The 19,606-nt window shown below is 44.9% G+C and overlaps 1 protein-coding gene across 3 annotated transcripts in view; it reads right to left on the reverse strand.

Annotated features, from left to right (window-relative positions):
• Positions 1 to 19,606, reverse strand: part of IDE (insulin degrading enzyme) — a 754,741-nt gene that overhangs the window by 112,261 nt on the left and 622,874 nt on the right. For all 3 annotated transcript variants that reach the window (XM_069239810.1, XM_069239807.1, XM_069239808.1), the window contains one exon: positions 1,657 to 1,824. In XM_069239810.1, coding sequence (XP_069095911.1) covers positions 1,657 to 1,824 — 168 coding nt within the window. The remainder of the gene's footprint in view (positions 1 to 1,656; positions 1,825 to 19,606) is intronic.

A 19,606-nucleotide genomic window follows, 5' to 3' on the forward strand; every position in this document is an offset into this window, starting at 1 on the left:
ACCACTGCTAGACCAGCATATATCACCTGACATTTAGAGTGAGAAGGATGCACAAGCTCAAAAAGCTTCAGAGTCATCCTCATCGAGTCATAGAATATGATCTCAATGTTTGAGGCTCAATCCTGAATGTTCCAAACTAATTTTGGTGCCATGGTGTCTATCACAGCACCAATAAAGGAAATCATCTGTGTGAGGCTCTGGATGGATTTTGGCTTGTTCATGGAAAATTCCTAACATGTCACTAGTTTGTCCATCATCATAAGGTGGTATAAAACAGACTGGAGTGAGCCCAGACCTTAAGCAGCCAATCTTCGAGGTATCACCTGGATCCCTGATCTTCAAACATGGGCGGTGACCAATGGCAGCACATTTGTGAACATTCAAGGGACCGGAGCGGAGACCAAAAGGGAACACAGCAAATAAAGTAGGAAATGTTCCAACCCAATCATGAACAACAGAAAATGCCTGTGGGACTGCAAGAGAGTATATGTAAATACACATCCTGCAAGCCCAGGGACACCATACAGTCTTCTGTTAATTTCTAAGTAAGTAGTGAGCATTGTGGTCTTTCCTCAAAAAGGCAATCAGAAGACAGAAATTGATTATAGTCCTCAGGCCTCTGTCAATCAGAGTAATGAGCGTAACATCCTTCTCCAAGACTGGTATAGGCTTGATGGTATCCTTAGACAGCAGAAGGCTGTCTTCCTGCATTAGGATGGCAGTAATCCTCCGAAACCTGCTCAGGTATGGGGGAAAGACAGGGTGGGGAGCAAATCAATTGCAGGAAGTAGCCTCTTTGAACTGTTAATGTCATGACTGTGGCCTTGAAGGGACTATATAGTTTGGCTCAGTAAAGTTTGTTAGGTTGGATTAATCATGCTTACTGAAGCTTGCACAATCATGACTCTTTGGTATAGGGTGCCTCATTAGAAAGTCCAGATCACCAGGAGCCAGCCTAGCCACAGGTCATCTGGCTGACACACAAAGCTAAGAAAATGTAGCCAGAATGGCATCCCTAAGGGAGTTATTAAAAGGCAACAAAATCTCAGAAGAAGAACCTGGTTAAAGAAATCTCAGTATAATGAATCTTCAGTATAGTGAGAGTCACCTCCCGCTACTCATTATCAGTGTTTTGAGGAGACTAGAGTGAATCTTACACTGAGTGAGATCCAGAGAAAGCAAATTCTCTGCTTGTAGTGGTGTCAGGGTAGGGGTAGTGGATTTGAATCTGGCAGCATTACCACTGTTTACGCCTTCCTGTAGTTTTCAGTGGAGCTACTGTTTCCTAGAATATGGTGTCCAATTTCAAAGCCATCAGAAAACCAGCTAAGTTGAAAGTGGAATTGCTTGTCGAAGAATGCAGAAAAAAGGAACTGACATCAGTCCACAAGGAGGCATATAAATTAATTTCTGCTTTGGAATGTACTGGACGGCGTGGAGTCACCATGAAGCACCACGGTACTACCTGCTGGTGGGCAGGAGCACTTAAGAATTTTCCAGTTCCAGCTTAGTAAGAACCCTGGGTATAAGTGTCCATCAGAACCAAAGGTACTTGTATAAACTTCTCTTAAAAATGTAGCCATTACACAGTACTACCAACAATGTTGCCCAAAACCATAAATCATTAAAATGACATCTAATAGCTAGTAGACCTACCTAATTGTTCCTTGGTACGCAAGGTATTGAAACAAGGTTCTGAAATGATCTGACAAAGAAGTTCGAGAAGCATGTTCTCAGAAGTGCTTTGCATGTCTGTCTGATAGTAAATCTCTATTCCACAGTTGTTATGAACCTCATTTCTCTGCTGATAGACAAACCAGCCACCTAGAAAACAAAACAAAAGCATGCATGAAATCCTGTAGGCAAGGATCAGACAACAGTCTCTTCAAAACCCCAATAAAGTTTATCATTCACTTTTCAATTCTTATACTTTTCACCCCTGATTTAAGCGTGAATCTAGCAGTAACTTCAATGCCACATCAAACATTTTAGAATTCAAAATCAACACAATTCTGTCGTGGACAAACAAATTAATGCCACGGACACATAGTCATTGTTTAAAATCACTGGTTCAATTTTACCTCTTGTATTACCAGAACGCAAGGAAATAATGTATGCAAACCACAATATATTCTACTAAAATTCTTAAACAGCAAAAAAGAGCCCGGTTTAACATTTTTTATCTAATCAACATACTGGATTTTTTTTTTATCAGCTCCTGATACGGTTCATGGGTCAGCAACCTAAAAGTAAGCAACCCACATCAACACCTCATCCCAAATTTGAAAACTTGATTGCCATTGTTGACCCTGACAAATAGTAACTGCAATGTAGTTTTAAACTGCACATTTTTTAAAGCTCATTTTTAAACTGGCTTTTTTTTACATTTCCAATTCCTTACAAAATACATACTTTGCAAAACAGGAATAATTATTTGTTCTTAGAAATCCTATTATGTTAGGTAACATACATTTAAGATGGCTAAGGTAAACATTTGTGTATTGCAGTCTTACTACTGAACTACTAGGGTCACACACAGTAGATGTTTCTAAGCCCCACAAGGAAAATGCAAACTTTTGAAGATATGGGAGACTGGCAGGTGTCTCTTACCCCTCCCCACTAAAATATGCTCACATGGAGAGGAATGTTAGAAGTCAGACACAAGCAGCAAGGGAATTTCGTATTTATAGATGATATAAGGGTCCTGCCCTGATCCCTAACCAAGAACCACATTAGTATTACTGTTCTGTACTATATGATGAACTGTTCACCTGCACTTATTATGGAAAAGAATGAATAAGTATAAATATTATGAAAAGCACAGCAATATATGGTTTAAGGTGAAGGTTAAATATACTTCAATCATATTTATTCATGCATTCCTAAGCAATTAGTCCAGTCCCTACCATCGTTATAGGAAGCTGTTCTAATGAACAGTTGTCCTATACTTTTTATGTCAAGTCATGTCAATAAAGACCTCTCATATACTTTATTTTGTCATTAGGCCTGAAGTCCCAGATCCATATTTCAATATCCTGACAGCAACTGGTTTATGTGTTTAACCCTACTTCTAACACTAAAATGTGTCTGCTTGGGCTTTTGACCCTCCCCATTCTTTTTAATTATTTATTTATTTATTTATTTTTTACACAGGTTAGCGAATAATACACCTATTCAAATTATACGAGGTACAATGAAGCCTACTACTAACATATCTCCTCTCCATTCAAGACGAGACTTACAAAGTAATCTCTCCTTGTAGCCACATTTCAGCAGCCACGTTTATTAAAGAGCTTTGAGGAAGGGAACCTTTTCTTACTCCGGCCTATTAACGTGAGCCTCAGAAAACATGATAATTGAACACATTTTTAAATAGTTAACACACAGGAAAACCTTTGTTGTATGCAGCATTATAAAACAAAACAAAAAGTAAAGCCAAACCTCAATATGTGTACTAATGAATAAAAGCAGTGGCTAATGAAATGCATCAAGTATCCCAACTCATATCTTGTACAGTTCAACATCTTGATTAAGGCAAATTGTGCAGATGGCAGACTGAACCTAGTGTTACTAAAATACATTGATTTCAATAAATGTCGATACTTTCTTAAGCAGTCTTAGCAACGTTTCTTTTGCAGTCATATTTCAGATTACTAGAACAATTTGATGTACCGCACAGGAGAACAACCTTTTTACTTTTTTTTTTTTAACTACAAATACCCTCAAAGTCAAATTGACCATTGATTTCATGACACTTATGTCTACATGAAACCAGTCTAACCCAATCCCTGTAATAACAAAATATTCACAAACACTGGAACGTGTTCCACTCCACTTCCTTTAAATATATATTTTCTGAGGAGCAATAAATACATGTTGAAGCTGATGGAAAAGTTTTTGTACAGTTGATAAAGTGAAAAATGTCTTGAGGAAACAAATCTGCCCTTACTACAATTCCCTTTTGTGCACCAACAGACACAGACTCATGGAGCCAAAACTGCAAGATCAGAAATTCTAAAAACAGCATGTGAAACATGGGAACAGGCTAGCTGAAAACCCCCACAAAAGGCTTTGCACAGACATGGCCTCTACTTGGCAGTTAAAGGAACTCTGTGGCATCTTATTTGTTTAATATGTTTTATAACTTCCTCATAACAATGTTAACATACATATGAAAGAAAATAAAATGGTTCAGCAAAATGAGAACAATGGCAGGTCATGGACATTTGATGTATAGACTTCATGACCAGACATCTTTTTATCTTGTTAAACAATGCCTAATAGTTCTATTTCCAAAGTGTGCCCTTTCACTCAATTTCATTTCTCCCTTTCTGTGGTCTTACACCGGACCTGGTCACTTTTTGCAGTTCCCACCCCCCTGTGGTTAATATACTTTGTTAACACAAGAACTTGCCTTGGTCATCGGTTTTATTTGCATACTGTGCAAAAACATGTCCCACTTGGAAACTAGCAATACTTATGGCCCTGAAGTGTTGTTAGATGGTGTATGGCTTGTCCTGATCCTAGACATGCGTTTATTTAGCAACCCAGCTGCCCGACAGAAGAGGGTACTTAGTAGGGACATTGTACTTTTCCTTGCATGTACTATCTTTGGTGGTGGGCTATGGTAGGTGGATGAGGCGCTGACCAGATGTACATATCCATGTTTCTACTGTTTGCTTTAGAAAAGTCATGTTCTGAGTTTCTCACAGAATTTTGCATTTTTTCCTCCTTCTACATAGTACTGGTGACTTGGATGCTTTGATGCTCTCAGCTGAGTTTGTAGAAAGGAGCCCTGCGCTTGTGCCGTCTGTCTCTGTGCTCCCTCCAACTTGCTGCATGAGGATACTTCCCTGCAACTACACAACTTCAGCAGTGTGAGGTATTTTGAGGCCTTGCTGAGACCTATTTAGTTTTATGCTGGGGGAGCTGAGGGATGGAGCCCCCTTTATTCATCTTGAGAGGCAGTACCTACGACATTGTATCATTAATGCTGAGAAGTATGAGATACATGGAGGCCTTTTAAGCACTTTTTGGACTTCATAAGGGAGTGCTGCTGGACAAGACCATGTTTACTTATTCTGGGGGATACCAAAAAGTACTTAATGCTTGCCTGACATTCTCTTGTTTTCCACAGGGCGCAACCTTTCTAACTCCTGCAAATTAGAGAGCATATGGGTGTGAGCCCTGTGCCATCTTTGGGTCTCCTGGTTGAGCCTACTCCCACCCACATCGCCGGACACACCCTTGACCCACTCTTCACTTCAAGCAACCACATCTCATTCAGTCACACCTCCGAACTCCACTGGACCGACCATCACTGCGTACATTTCACCTTCAAGAAAAACACCGAACACCACCGCACCCCTCTACCGCCACACCGCTGCTGGGGAAAAGTCACCGAAGATCAACTAGCCAGCACCCTCGCCAAAAACCCACCACCCGACCCAACCGACCCGGACTCCGCCGCCATCAACCTTCATCAATGGATCCTCAACTGCTCCAACATCCTAGCTCCTCTCAAGAGACCCACCGCCAACCAAGATAAGAAAAAACCAGCTTGGTTCACAGACGAACTGACCACCTTCAAACGCACCTGCCAGAAACTCAAGAAAAAATGGATCCTCGAGCGCACACCCGACAACCTTGCCACCCTCAAGGAAGCCAACCGTAAACACCACCAACTGATCCGACTCGCCAAGCACCCCCACTTCACAGAACGCCTCAACAACAACGCTCACGACTGCAAAGAACTCTTCTGCATCGTGAAGGAACTTTCCAACCCAAACGTCAACGACGTCCCTCCTTCCCAGGAACTCTACGACGATCTCTCCACCTTCTTCTACCAGAAAATCGCAGCCATCCACGACAGCTTCAACACCTCACCCCTGCCGGACCCCACCCCCAACAACTCCTCCCACGCCTACCGCATCACCACCTGGACTCAAGTAGACGACGCCGAAACCCGAAAGACCATGAACTCCATTCACTCACGATCTCCCGCTGACCCCTGTCCACATCACGTATTCAACAAAGCCGACGCCACCATCGCCCCCAAACTACGCAAGATCATCAACCTCTCCTTCCACACCGCTACCTTCCCGGACAGCTGGAAGCACGCAGTAATCCAACCCCTCCTCAAGAAACCTAAGGTTGACCTCAACGATCTCAAAAACTTCCGACCGATCTCCCTCCTCTCTTTCCCAGCGAAAGTCATCGAGAAGATCGTCAACGCACAACTCGCCCACTTCCTAGAAGCCAACTCCATCCTAGACCCCTCTCAATCTGGTTTCAGACGAAACCACAGCACTGAGACTGCACTCCTCGCCGCCACAGATGACATCAGACAACAAATGGACAACAGCGAAACCTCAGCCATGATCCTCTTAGACCTATCAGCCGCTTTCGATACAGTCTGCCACCGCACCCTACTAAACCGTCTCCACGAAGCCGGCATCCAAGACAAAGCCCTCAATTGGATCTCATCCTTTCTCTCCGGAAGAACTCAGAGAGTCCGACTCTCACCCTTCCGCTCCAATGCCACCAACCTCATCTGCGGCGTCCCCCAGGGCTCCTCACTCAGCCCAACGTTGTTCAACGTCTACATGGCCCCCTCGCACAACTGGCCCGCCAACACAACCTCAGCATCATCTCCTACGCAGACGACACCCAGCTCGTCCTCTCCCTGACCAAAGATCCTCTCACCGCCAAAACCAACTTCCACGAGGGACTGAAATCCATCGCCGAGTGGATGAGCAACAGCCGCCTGAAACTTAACTCCGACAAGACGGAAGTCCTCATCCTCGGGCGCACCCCCTCGAACTAGAACAACTCTTGGTGGCCCACCGCCCTCGGCCCCCCACCCACCCCAGCCAGCCACGCACGAAACCTAGGCTTCATCCTCGACTCCGCTCTCACCATGTCAAAACAGGTCAACGCTGTCTCCTCTTCCTGTTTCAACACCCTCCGCATGCTCCGCAGGATCTTCAAGTGGATTCCAACAGGAACTAGAAAGACGGTGACCCAAGCCCTCGTCAGTAGCAAACTCGACTACGGCAACGCACTCTACACAGGCATCCCAACGAAAGACATCAAACGACTCCAACGCATCCAGAACGCATCCGCCCGCCTGATCCTCGACGTACCCCGCCGGTGCCACATCTCCCCCCACCTGAAGAACCTCCACTGGCTCCCCGTTGACAAGAGGATCACCTTTAAACTCCTCACCCACGCACACAAGGCACTGCACAACACCGGACCCACCTACCTGAACTCCAGGCTCAACTTCTATGTTCCCTCACGTCAACTACGCTCTGCCAACCTTGCCCTCGCCATCGTCCCCCGAATCCAGCGCAAGACCTCTGGCGGCAGATCCTTCTCCTACCTCGCTGCAAAGACCTAGAACTCTCTCCCCACCTCACTACGCCAGACCCAGGACCTCCTCACCTTCAGGAGACTCCTCAAGACATGGCTCTTTGAACGATAGCAGGTTCCCCCCCCCCCCCCCAAACCCTAACGGGTACATAGCGCGCTTTATAAATCTTTTGATTGATTAATTGAGTATGCCCTACTTCACTCCTAATATGTTCCTCTCGCTGGGGAGCCAGGAAAAGTTAGCGCATGGAACACCTGGAGCCGGATGTGGCTGGAGCTGGTGTTGTAGTCTGCAACACAGTCGGCTTTGGCTGAAGAACCACTGTATCATGGTCTTTGCAATTGACTCTGGATTCACCACCATCGGAGGACACTGCTTAGTATCTGTAAGTCTACTTAACGACTGGATGGCAAGGCGAGTGGAAGGCAAAGACGGCAGCAGTGCAAACGTAAATGATCCCTTGTCTTCGTGCTATAAATTACAATGATATTTGCCAGGGTGGAATTTGTGATTTTTGTTAAGATAGATGTACCTATTACTCATGTCAACTTTTACTCTGACAAAATATGCAGGTTTAATTATATATAATGTAGTAATTATGCAATTAATGGGCATTTTTTCATCCCTTTCTTCCCCCCCAGTTAATATAAAGCATGTTAGGGCTGAGCTTCGCCACTATTCGGAGGGGGCTCAAAGTGTCCACCACTGTCCTATAAAATGTTTTATCCTGCCAAATATTATGTACACAAAGCCACATATTTAGTAGTTCCCCATCACAGTGATAGTAATTTGATCACAGACTGAAAACAAGCAATTAGCACAAGGGAGTAGTATCAAACACTCTGGTTGTCAGCACACCTAAATCCAAACTAGAGACCTAAATTTCATAAGTTTAGCAGAACCATTCACCTTCCTCTTGATCCTAATGGTTTTTAGAATTTGGTCAACAGATGACCTGCACAGCAGGGACATAGGAAATGATATGGGTAGGGTCAAAGATATGTAAGGCAACAAGGTTTACTTAGTTGGAACTTCACATGTTGAGATTCATAGGGGGAAACCATATATCTTGTTTCCATAAATCAAGGGCACTATGAAAATTCAATGTGGAGTGGTTCTCACACGTCTCTGGAATCAAACTCAGACCGGGTCGTCCTAGGGATGGTCTTTTCTGGTTTTCTTCTAAGCTGCTCAATAAAACTGAGCAACTTATTGGAAAGGTCATATCCTCAAACAGCCAGCACTTAAGGCTAATGGATCAGACAGGTGGAGAAGTAACAATGGATTTATTTATTTACATTCTCACTGGCCATAATGCAACCGACACCGAAGCGTCAGTAGCACTGAAAAGGAGGGAGGACCCTAGCAATTATTCAGCCACTACAAAAAAATATATGAGTCTGTGGAGACTAATACCTTTCCCTTCACAGACTGTGGAACCAGTATTGCAATCGAGGAGGACAGCTTTTGGGGTATAGCAGTGGTGAATCTTTGTCAGGGCAGAACTTGATAATTAGCAGGGCCATTACAGCCTTCCTAGTGGAGGGTGGTTTATGTTTCTTAAACAGTCATATTAAAACAGATTCTCCAGAAGTGGAATTGGCCATAGCCTGTCAGAGACCGAATAAGTCTGTCAGACCAAATGATGTTCCAGTGGACTTGAATGAAGCAGACTTTACATTATAGGGCCCGACCTCAGTAGATGTTGTAATGCTGTACCAGCCTCCAATGTTGTCCCAAAGTCTTTGTGTAATGCTATAACTGTCCATACACAAAAGATGTAGCAGTTTGAACTATGGTAACCTATTTCATGACTGGATGGTGAACGGAAAATGTATGGTTGCGTTATACCGAATTGAATTCAGGATTAGCTGGGGGCAGATGATATTCTCTGCAACCTATAAAAGCTGCCCTGAGGAGTGGTATTGGCACTGTTGATCAGGCCATGAGCCATAAACAGTCAACAGAAAATAGTTCCACTATACATAACCTTTTTAGAGAGGAAATATGACGTTCTCTAAAAGTTCAATTTCTTCATAGTTCCTTATCATCAGAAATTAGGGGCTTACAAAGAGACAATATTTTGCTATTGGCACCACTTAGAATGCACAGAGGCATTCTCCATTATGACAGGTGTTCTGAAAATGTGCACCCACACTGTTTAGTTTTCTTGAATGTGGGTACTTTTCTTGTGGACACCTTAAAGACACCTTAAAGACAAGCAATGAAAAACTGCCACATCTGCTCTTTGCAGAAAGTGCTGTGTTACTGTCCAGGACCGAGAACTAAAGGCATAATCTGTTAAGAGTTTTTTTCCAAATACCTCACAAAACATTTAATTATAGATGACATTAAAATCAAATTTGTGATTTTGAGATCCAAAACACACTTACTGAAAATCACAGCTATTAATGGTCAGTGCCTGAAACAGTAGGCAATTTGAATATTTAAGGATACACTTTGATTCCAGGTTAAAGAGGGTGGGAGAGAGAGAAAGCCACTATCATATCGAGACAAGCTGCCACACTAAGGAGTAAAGAGAGACTGGGAGGCCAAACATTACCACCGTATTATGTTTGGTATTGTGGCTATTTGAGGTAGTTCACGCTAATGGTTTCATAACCTTTTTTTTTGTTCCATATAAGGTATCCACGACAAACTTTCATAATTGTTTCTAACACCGTGGGGATGCTAAAGGTACCCAGGAGGATTTGTGGATTCACCAGGAGGGGACTGAAAAAAATAGCCAAAATATAGCTCAATTTTGAAAAACGTGCTCTGGATAAGTGTCTTTCTTCCCCTAAAAATGGCATCAACACACTGTTTGCTGTACTAAAATCAACTTGCAGAACTGAATACAACTATTTGTTTGCCACAGTTTTGCCATTTTTGTGCATTCAAATTTCTTCCAGTTTGTGGTGGAAACCAGTGATAAACCCACAGGTGATCCAGAAAATATATACATTTCTGAAAAGTAGATACAATTCCGAGTTCAGGAAGGGGGCATATGTGTATATCCCTAAAGACTTCCTGAAAAACTAACTGCTGGAATAAAGAAATATTGAAAACAAGTAGACGAAAAAACAGCCATTTGTGACAATGTTTTCAGCTGTAACTTTTTGTCATGATGGCCAGTGTACAAAACCAAAGTACCAGTATGTTTGCTAGACCCTTTTTGTTTGTGGGTATATATAAGATTTGTAGGTTCTCAAAAAACCCGAGGTACCCGAAGACAACAACTGAGCTGCACCGTACTATTGTTTTTAACTGTGTACGGAGGAAAGATAAATTCATATCTGGAACTATGTGAAGTGAAAAACCGGTATTAAGATAACCTGTTTATTTTTAAATGAGCACAAGATATGGAGCTTAGGAGCAGTGATTATTTGTACAACTCTGAATTTGTGGTTATAGGTATGGGCATATGGTTCAGAGAGTATTTTTCAAAATGTCTTCTTTCTTATACACTGACTTACATTTGGAAGGCACATGTGCAGTGAAATCCAATCATAAATATTGTACTACTTTATGCTCCCACATGATTTCTGATAAAAAATGGTAGATCACTTGTGTGGGAAGGCCTAGTGCCTGCGACAGGAAATGGCCCACAATGCAACATGGCTACATCACATTTTTCTACTCAAAACTGACCTATGTTTTGCCAAGTAGGTAGCTGTGGATTTTGGAGCCTAGCTCAGCCAGCACTTAGGGAAACCTAGCAAACCTGTATATTTTTGAAAACTAGACACCTAGAGGAACCCAGGATGGACCGACTTTCGTGGTTCTCAGCAAACTGTTGTACATAGAATCCCGTACACACCTTCACATTTTGTGAAGGAAAGATGTGGAACCTGCAGGGAGCCACAAACGTCCTCCCAACTAACATTTCCTTATAAAAATGATACCTCACTTGTGTGGGTATGCCTAGAGCCATTGAGAAAAAACTGCCCTAAATGCAACATGAGTCCATTTTGCAAAGAAGGTAGCTGTTGATTTCGGGCTGTAATTCAGGCAGAACCTATGGCAACCTAGCAAAACTGCACATATTTAAAAACTGGACAACTAGGGAAGTCCAAGGTTGTTTCTCTTGCGTGGATCCAATATATATATATATATATATATATATATATATATATATATATATATATATATATATTCCAAACAAAGCAAGCCAAGGATTCCGACGCGCACTGTCAGCTGGTGCAAGGCAGGAGAGTTGGCTGAACCCTCAATAATGTATGTAAGCAAAAAAATAATTGCCACGCACTCCGCTCAGCCACAAAGTAAGTTTAAGTGGTTTTATTCGGTGCAGAAAAAAAGAGAACAACGCGTTTCGACTTTGCAGTCTTCTTCTTAGTTCTACAGTCCTTTCTCTAACAGATCTATTTATACTGTCTGTCTATTCATTGAAAGATTACATTGTAAGAAGCCACTTCACAATAAGAAATCAACAGAATTGGCTAACTGAACAACAATGTGGTTTTGTTAAATGCAACAGCTGTAAAGCTTGCAAAATTGGAAAATCAACTAAAACTGTAAAATTATGGGACAAAATGGAAATGAACATAAAATATCGAATAACTTGTAACACCAAATTTACAGTTTATGTAATTGAATGTCATTGTGGCCTGAGATATGTAGGCAGCACAATCTGCATGCTAAAGAAAAGAATTTTAGAGCATGTCAGAGCAGTTCTACACAAGGATCTAACATATGCCATAGCCAAACACTTCCAACAACATGAAATAAATAGTTTGAGAATGTTACGATATTATGGAATAGACCACACTCCTGAATATGAAAGAGGTGGAGATAGAGTAAAAACAATTGAGACAACTTGAATCTAAATATATTATTTCAATGAGGACAAAGACCCCGTTAGGGCTTAATTATGATGAGGAGCTTTATGTCCATCCCTGAATTAAAATGAATCAAAATTTATTTATAAATATCATTAGATCCACGATTGAACATTAAATTGAAGACTTACACTAATTAACTTACTTTTTCTGCATATAATTTACATACGATAAACAAATTGTTATTGAATAATCATCGAGGTGAATTTTGAGGTTCATTTAATCATGAATCAAATGAAATGGCTGATTATTGTAGTATTATCATTTAAAATTATCTGGTTCTTTCTCTAATTTATGACAATCAGTTTTTTAAGTTATAAAATGTATTTCTTGTATTATAAATATTGTTTCAAGTGGTTAACAATATTTTGAATTAATTAAATTTAGTACAAACTTAGTGAAATCTTTACATTGTATAATTGAACTACCGTAACCAGAATGCATTGGATTGGTTTGTAAGATAGACAGTATAAATAGATCTGTTAGAGAAAGGACTGTAGAACTAAGAAGACGACGGCAAAGTCGAAACGCGTTGATCTCTTTTTTCTGCACCGAATAAAACCACTTAAACTTACTTTGTGGCTGAGCGGAGTGCGTGGCAATTATTTTGTTATATATATATATATATTTTTTTTAGTTTTTTACCCACAACGCCATGCACACCTCAAACTTTGCCTAAAATCACAAATTTTCCTTACACTTCTATGATCGAGACTTCAGAAATCGAGGGGGACTTGGTAAGGCGCAGAAAGACTGTTTCCCCATTCACTTAGGGTGGGACATGGCTATGCCCATTGTTAGAAATGGGATCTTTGGTTGGCAGTCAGGTTACCCCCTGTCCAAGAAAGGATCCTCACTCTAGTCAGGGTAAATTACACACAATCCAAATTATCCTGTGCCCAGCCTCTGGTAGCTTGGCACTGAGCAGTCAGGCTTAACTTAGGAGGCAATGTCTTAAGTATTTGTGCAATAAATCATACAATAACACAATATAGCACCACAAAGATACACCACACAGTGTTTAGAAAAAATACATAATATTTATCTGGATATTTGCAGGTCAAAACGATCAAAGATGCAATAAGTAAATGTAGAGATATCACTGAAAAGTGATATAAAGTGTCTGGAGTCTTTTTAAAGCAAACTAAGTCCCTTTTAAGCACAAAGTCCCTGGTTCGCGTGAAAAATCTTCGCAATGGGCCGCAAACGCTGGAGAAGCCTGGAAACAAAGGGTGTGTGTGTCGATTCCTCGGGCCACACAGTGATGCGTCGTTTAGTTTCCACCCAGAGACGGCTGCGTGTCAATTTCCGGTGCTCGGTTGTAGATCCTCTTCGGGTTGCGGGGTTTTCAGACGCCTCGGGTCTGTGCGTGGAATCCTTGGCTTGTGAAGCGAAGTCACAAGAGCTTCGTCGTTCCGGTGGGCGCTGCGTGGAAGGTTCTTCCGCACAGCAGGCGCTGCGTCGATTTCCCCTCAGGAAGTCAGGCAGCGCCGTCTCAGGTCGGCTGTGCCTCGATCCGGTGGGCCGTGTGTCGAAGTTCCGGTCGCAACGCAGGCGCCGAGTGGATCTTCTCCGTGCGTAATCGGGCTGCGTCGTTCTGGTTCGGCGTGCGGTGAATTTCTCACCGCGGGGCAGGCTGTGCATCGGTTTTAGCAAGCTGTGCGTCAAATTTTCGCCGCACAAGGAGTCCAGTTGCAAGAGAGAAGTCTTTTTGGTCCTGAAACTTCAGGTAACAGTGAGGCAAGCTCTATCCAAGCCCTTGGAGAGCACTTCTTCACCACAGCCAGGGAGCAGCAAGGCAGCGATCCTTCACAGAAAGCAGTCAGGTGAGTCCTTTGGGCAGCCAGGCAGTTCGTCTTAGCAGGATGCAGGATCTGGTTACAAGTTTCTTCTTCAGGAAGTGTCTGAGTTGGCAGGGGCAGAGGCCCTGTTTATATACTCAAATGTGCCTTTGATGTGGGGGAGACTTCAAAGAGTGGCTTAGAAGTGTACCAGGTCCCCTTTCAGTTCAATCTAGTCTGCCAGGGTCCCAGTAGGGAGTGTGGTAGTCCTTTGTGTGAGAGCAGGCCCTCCACCCTCCCAGCCCAGTAAGACCCATTCAAAATGCAGATGTATGTAAGTGAGGCTGAGTATCCTGTGTTTGGGGTGTGTCTGAGTGAATGAACAAGGAGCTGTCAAACTAAACCTAGCCAGACATGGATTGTAAGGCACAGAAAGATTTAAGTGCAGAGAAATGCTCACTTTCTAAAAGTGACATTTCTAAAATAGTAATATTAAATGCAACTTCACCAGTCAGCAGGATTGTATATCACCATTCTGGCCATACTAAATATGACCTTTCTACTCATTTCAGATCAGCAGCTACGACTCAAACAATATATGAGGACAGCCCCAATGTTAGCCTATGAGGGGAGCAGGCCTCACAGTAGTGTAAAAACGAATTTGGGAGCTTTACACTACAAGGCCATGTAAACTACATAGGTACATGTCCTGCCTTTTGCCTACACAGCACCCTGCCCTATGGGTTACCTGGGTCTTCCCTTAGGGATGTCATATATGTAGAAAAAGGGGTGTTGTAGGCTTGGCAAGTACTTTTAAATGCCAAGTCGAATTGGCAGTGAAACTGCACACACAGGCCTTGCAATGGCAGGCCTGAGACAAGGTTAAGGGGCTACTTAAATGGGTGGCACAATCAGTGCTGCAGGCCGACTAGTAGCTTTTAATCTACAGGCCCTGGGCACATATAGTGCACTCTACTAGGGACTTATAAGTAAATTAAATAGCCCAATTGGGTGTGATCCAATGTTACCATGTTTAAAGGAAGAGAGAATATGCACTTTAGCACTGGTTAGCAGTAAGTGAAGGACTTACAAGTTCAGTCTCCTGGGCATAAGCTGCTCACCGTTGGGGGTTCAAGGCAATCCCAAAGCCACAGCACCAGCAACATAGGGCCGGTCAGGTGCAGAGGTCAAAGGAGGGCCCAAACAACATAGGTGCCTATGGAGAACAGGGGTGCTCCGGTTCCAGTCTGCTAGCAGATAAGGACCTGCGTCCTCTGGGAGCAGACCAGGGTTTTTTGTAGAGCACTGGGGGTGTGGTTGGGGGGGGGGGCACACACAAGTACACAAAACACACCCTCACTGGCACGGGGGCGGCCCGGAGCAGTGTTCAAGGTAGGTGTCAGGTTTGTCGTAGAAAACAATAGAGGGACCCAGGGGCCACTCTGGCGATGCAGGCAGTGCACAGTGGGACTTCCTGCTGGTCTCTCCTGCACTGGTAGGTGGTTCCTCTCGGTCCTGGGGGCTGTTGGTGCAGTGCTTGGTCCAGGCATCTGGTTCCTTTGTTACCAGGAAGTCGCAGTCAGGGGGAGCCTCTGGATCCTCTCTGCAGGCGTTGCTGTGGGGGTCGACTCAGGGTGTCCATGTCGTTGGAGTTGCCTGGGAGTCCTCTCTGCTGTGTTGGTTGTCCTGAACTCGAGACGGGGGCGTTGGGTGCAGAGTGTGAAGATTCACACTTCTGGCGGGAAGTAAGAGTCTCTTTAAAGTTGCTTTCTTTGTTGTTGCTTCTGGACAGAGCTGCTGTTCCCTGGAGGTTCTTGGTCCTTTAGATGCAGGTCAGTCCTCTGAGTCCTCAGAGGTCGCTGGTCCCGCTGGATGCGTCGCTGTGCAAGTTCTTTGAGTCTGGAGACAGGCCGGTAGTGCTGGGGCCAAGTCAGTTGTTGTCTCCGTCGTCTATGCGGGGCTTTCAGGTCAGCAGTCCTCCCCTTCTTTCTTCAGGTTCCAGGAAACTGATTTCCTGGATTCAGGGTTGCCCCTACGTACTCAATTTAGGGGTGTGTTTAGGTCTGGCTACACCCTCTTTGTGCCTCCTCCCTGAGGGGGAGGGGGCACATCCCTATTCCTATTGGGGGAATCCTCCAAAACCAAGAAGGAGGATTTCTTACGGCAGGGGTCACCTCAGCTCAGGACACCTTAGAGGCTGTCCTGACTGGTGGGTGACTCCTCTTTGTTTTTCTCATTATCTCCTCTGGACTTGACGCCAAAAGTTGGGGCTGTGTCCGGAGGGGAGGGCATCTCCACTAGCTGGGATGCCCTAGGGCGTTGTAACAGGCACGTGCCTTTGAGGCTGACCGCCAGGTGTTACAGTTCCTGCAGGGGGAGGTGAGAAGCAGGTTTTGTTCCTGGACACAGAGTGACAAAGGCACTCAACCCCATGTGGCCAGAAACCCGTCTGGTTGTGGCAGGCTGGCTGGAACTGGTCATCCTAACACTGGTGTTTGGACTGGTATACAGGGGGCATCTCTAAGATGCCTTCTGTGTGCATTTTTCAATAAATCCCACACTGGCATTCTTATGGAACTGTGGAGTTGTTGTTTGACAAACTCCCAGGCAATATACTCTTTATGGTTACCCTGCACTTACAATGTCTAAGGTTTGGCTTAGACACTATAGAGACATAGTGCTCATGCAACTATGCTCTCACCTGTGGTATAGTGCACCCTGCCCTAGGGCTGTAAGGCCTGCTAGAGGGGTGACTTACCTATGCCACAGGCAGTGGGTTGTGGGCATGGCACTCTGAGGGGAGTGCCATGTCGACTTAGTAATTTTCTCCCCCCAGTACACATTGTGCACTGTGAGGCATTGTGCATGTGCTGAGTGAGGGGTCCCCAGGGTGGCATAAGACATGCTGCAGCCCTTAGAGAACACCCTGGCCACAGGGCTCTTGGTACCAAGGGTACCAGTTACAAGTGACTTATCTGTGTGCCAGGGCTGTGGCAATTGTGGGAACACAAGTACAGTTTAGGGAAAGAACACTGGTGCTGGGGCCTGGTTAGCAGGATCCCGGCACACTTTCAATCATAACTAGCAACAACAAAAGGCTAAATGTTAGGGGGTAGCCATGACAAAGGAGACATTTCCCTACACAGGGCCTCCTCCGTAACTCTAGGCAGCACTTGCACAACCGTATCCCAGAGAGTATGGTAATAGTGACCCAAAAGGCATGCAGTGTTCACTGACTGCAGTGCTAGACTGTTGGAAGAAAACAACGTCTTCCCTAAGCTGTACAGTCTTTTTGATTCCCTATCCTGGGGTGCGGCAGGGAATGCGCCAGATGAAGAGAAATCCTGGATGACACGGCTCTCAGGTGTGGGGTGTTGGGCGAGGAATTTTGGGCAGGTCGGCTCAGGCCGATGGCGACGGGCAATCGTCCTAGTCACATGAGCCCCTGTGCTGGGTCTGGACCAAGTACCCAAATGGACGTCCGTCAGTGCCTCTTTAAAGGGAAGAAGGGGTTTGGAAGAGGAAGACCCTCGCTGAAGCACGTTGGGGAGTATATTAGGCCTAACCTCCACAGAAGGTAGCTCTAGGTCCAAGACCTCAGCAGCCCTTCTCACCACCATGGAGTATGAGGCACCCTCCTCCGTAGCCACGGTAGGAGGAGAGAGCATACCAGTGTCAGGGGAGGTGTCTAGACCACTGGCATCACCCAACTACTGCACCCAGTCCATTTGGGGGTCAAGCTGGCATTCTAAAGGGTCCCCTACAAACTCTCCCCATTTCCATACCCATAAGCGTAAGGGTCTGGTTCAACCCTGGGCCCAGGAGAGCCCAAAGAGAACAGAACTGGCATTGAGCAACGTCATTCTGGCTCCGGGTCGTCGGATATGAGAATGGGATCGACGTTGATTGTGGGCCCAACCGACGTCAGAAGTGTTGACGTCTGACCAGACGCCAGGGAAGGTCGCTGTAGCACGACCGGCGTCAGGACGGATCTGCGATTTGATCCAGAGGAGCCCTCCAGAGCCGTGGCCGAAGCCAACGACTTCAAACCCAAGGGGGCCCCCACAAACTCACTTGTGCCCTAGGGTGCCGAAGGTGAGTCAGTCTGCCCAAAAATGAGGCATTGCCTCATAAAATTCATTGAGCTAGGCAGGGGTGGTTCCGGCTCCCAGGGAGTTAGGGAAGCACAGGTCCGACCCAGATGAAGGCTCCAAGGACGGAGGCCTGGAGCGTTGATGCTCTTCCCACGCCGCATTGTCCGAGCAATGGGGAGTGAAGTCAAAGAACGCTTGCCCTTCTTTGGCGACTTCTTCTTATGACCCGAATGTCCCGATGACTTTGAAGACGAAGAGTGGTGGTGACTCTGCGGCCGGTCTCGAGACCATACTTTCGAACGAGACCGTGAGTGACTGAGTGCCGCGGAGTCAAGTGTTGGGCTGCCATGAGCTTTAGGGATCGCTCCCTCAAAGCTTCAGGTTCATGGCCCGACACTCTGAGCACGACTTCAGGTCATGAACGCGCTCCAGGCATCAAAGACACATGAGGTGCGGATCTGTCACTGATATCCTTTGGTGACAGGAGTCGCAGGGCTTAAAACTGGTCTTGCAGGATATCCCTTGACGCATACACAAATTCGTCAAAAATAATTCAACAAAAAAGTGTTGTCGTAGTCAAAAAATGACTGAGGTAGCTATCTCCGGATCTGCGCATAGGCTGGTGCGGAAAGAAAAGAACTGACATCAGCACGCCGGGGTGGCGCCTATATACGACCATGACGCCATCACGGGAAACACAATAAAAACAAAACCCGCTGATTCGACCGTCTCCACCTGGTGGCATGCATAGGTACTGCTCGAAGAAAAATCTCCGGATCCAGTCTGACACCTGGGGAAATTCAAAGGTAAGGAATCTGCAACTATAAGTCTCTATCAGATATATGGAAAATGTCACTTACCCAGTGTACATCTGTTCGTGGCATGAGACGCTGCAGATTCACATGCTTTGCACATCCCGCCATCTAGTGTTGGGCTCGGAGTGTTACAAGTTGTTTTGCTTCGAAGAAGTCTTTTCGAGTCACGAGATCGAGGGACTCCTCCCCTTTCGGTTCCATTGCGCATGGGCGTCGACTCCATCTTAGATTGTTTTCCCCGCAGAGGGTGAGGTAGGAGTTGTGTATTATAGTAATAGAGCCCATGCAATGGAGTAAATATGTATGTACATAATGTGGTTTATAAAGCGATATATTTTCAAATTTACAAATGTTCAAGATCAACTTCAAACGGCCACAGGCTCCCGGGGAGGCGGGTGGGCGCATGTGAATCTGCAGCATCTCATGCCACGAACAGATGTACACTGGGTAAGTGACATTTTCCGTTCGATGGCATGTGTAGCTGCTGATACACATGCTTTGCATAGACTAGTAAGCAGTTATTTCCCCAAAAGCGGTGGTTCAGCCTGTAGGAGTTGAAGTTGTTTGAAACAAAGTTCTTAGTACTGCTTGTCCTACTGTGGCTTGTTGTGCTGTTAAAACATCCATGCAGTAGTGCTTGGTAAACGTATGAGGCGTAGACCATGTGGCTGCCTTACATATT

Source organism: Pleurodeles waltl, chromosome 6 (assembly GCF_031143425.1).
Source record: "Pleurodeles waltl isolate 20211129_DDA chromosome 6, aPleWal1.hap1.20221129, whole genome shotgun sequence".
In the NCBI taxonomy this organism is placed as follows: Eukaryota; Metazoa; Chordata; class Amphibia; order Caudata; family Salamandridae; genus Pleurodeles; species Pleurodeles waltl.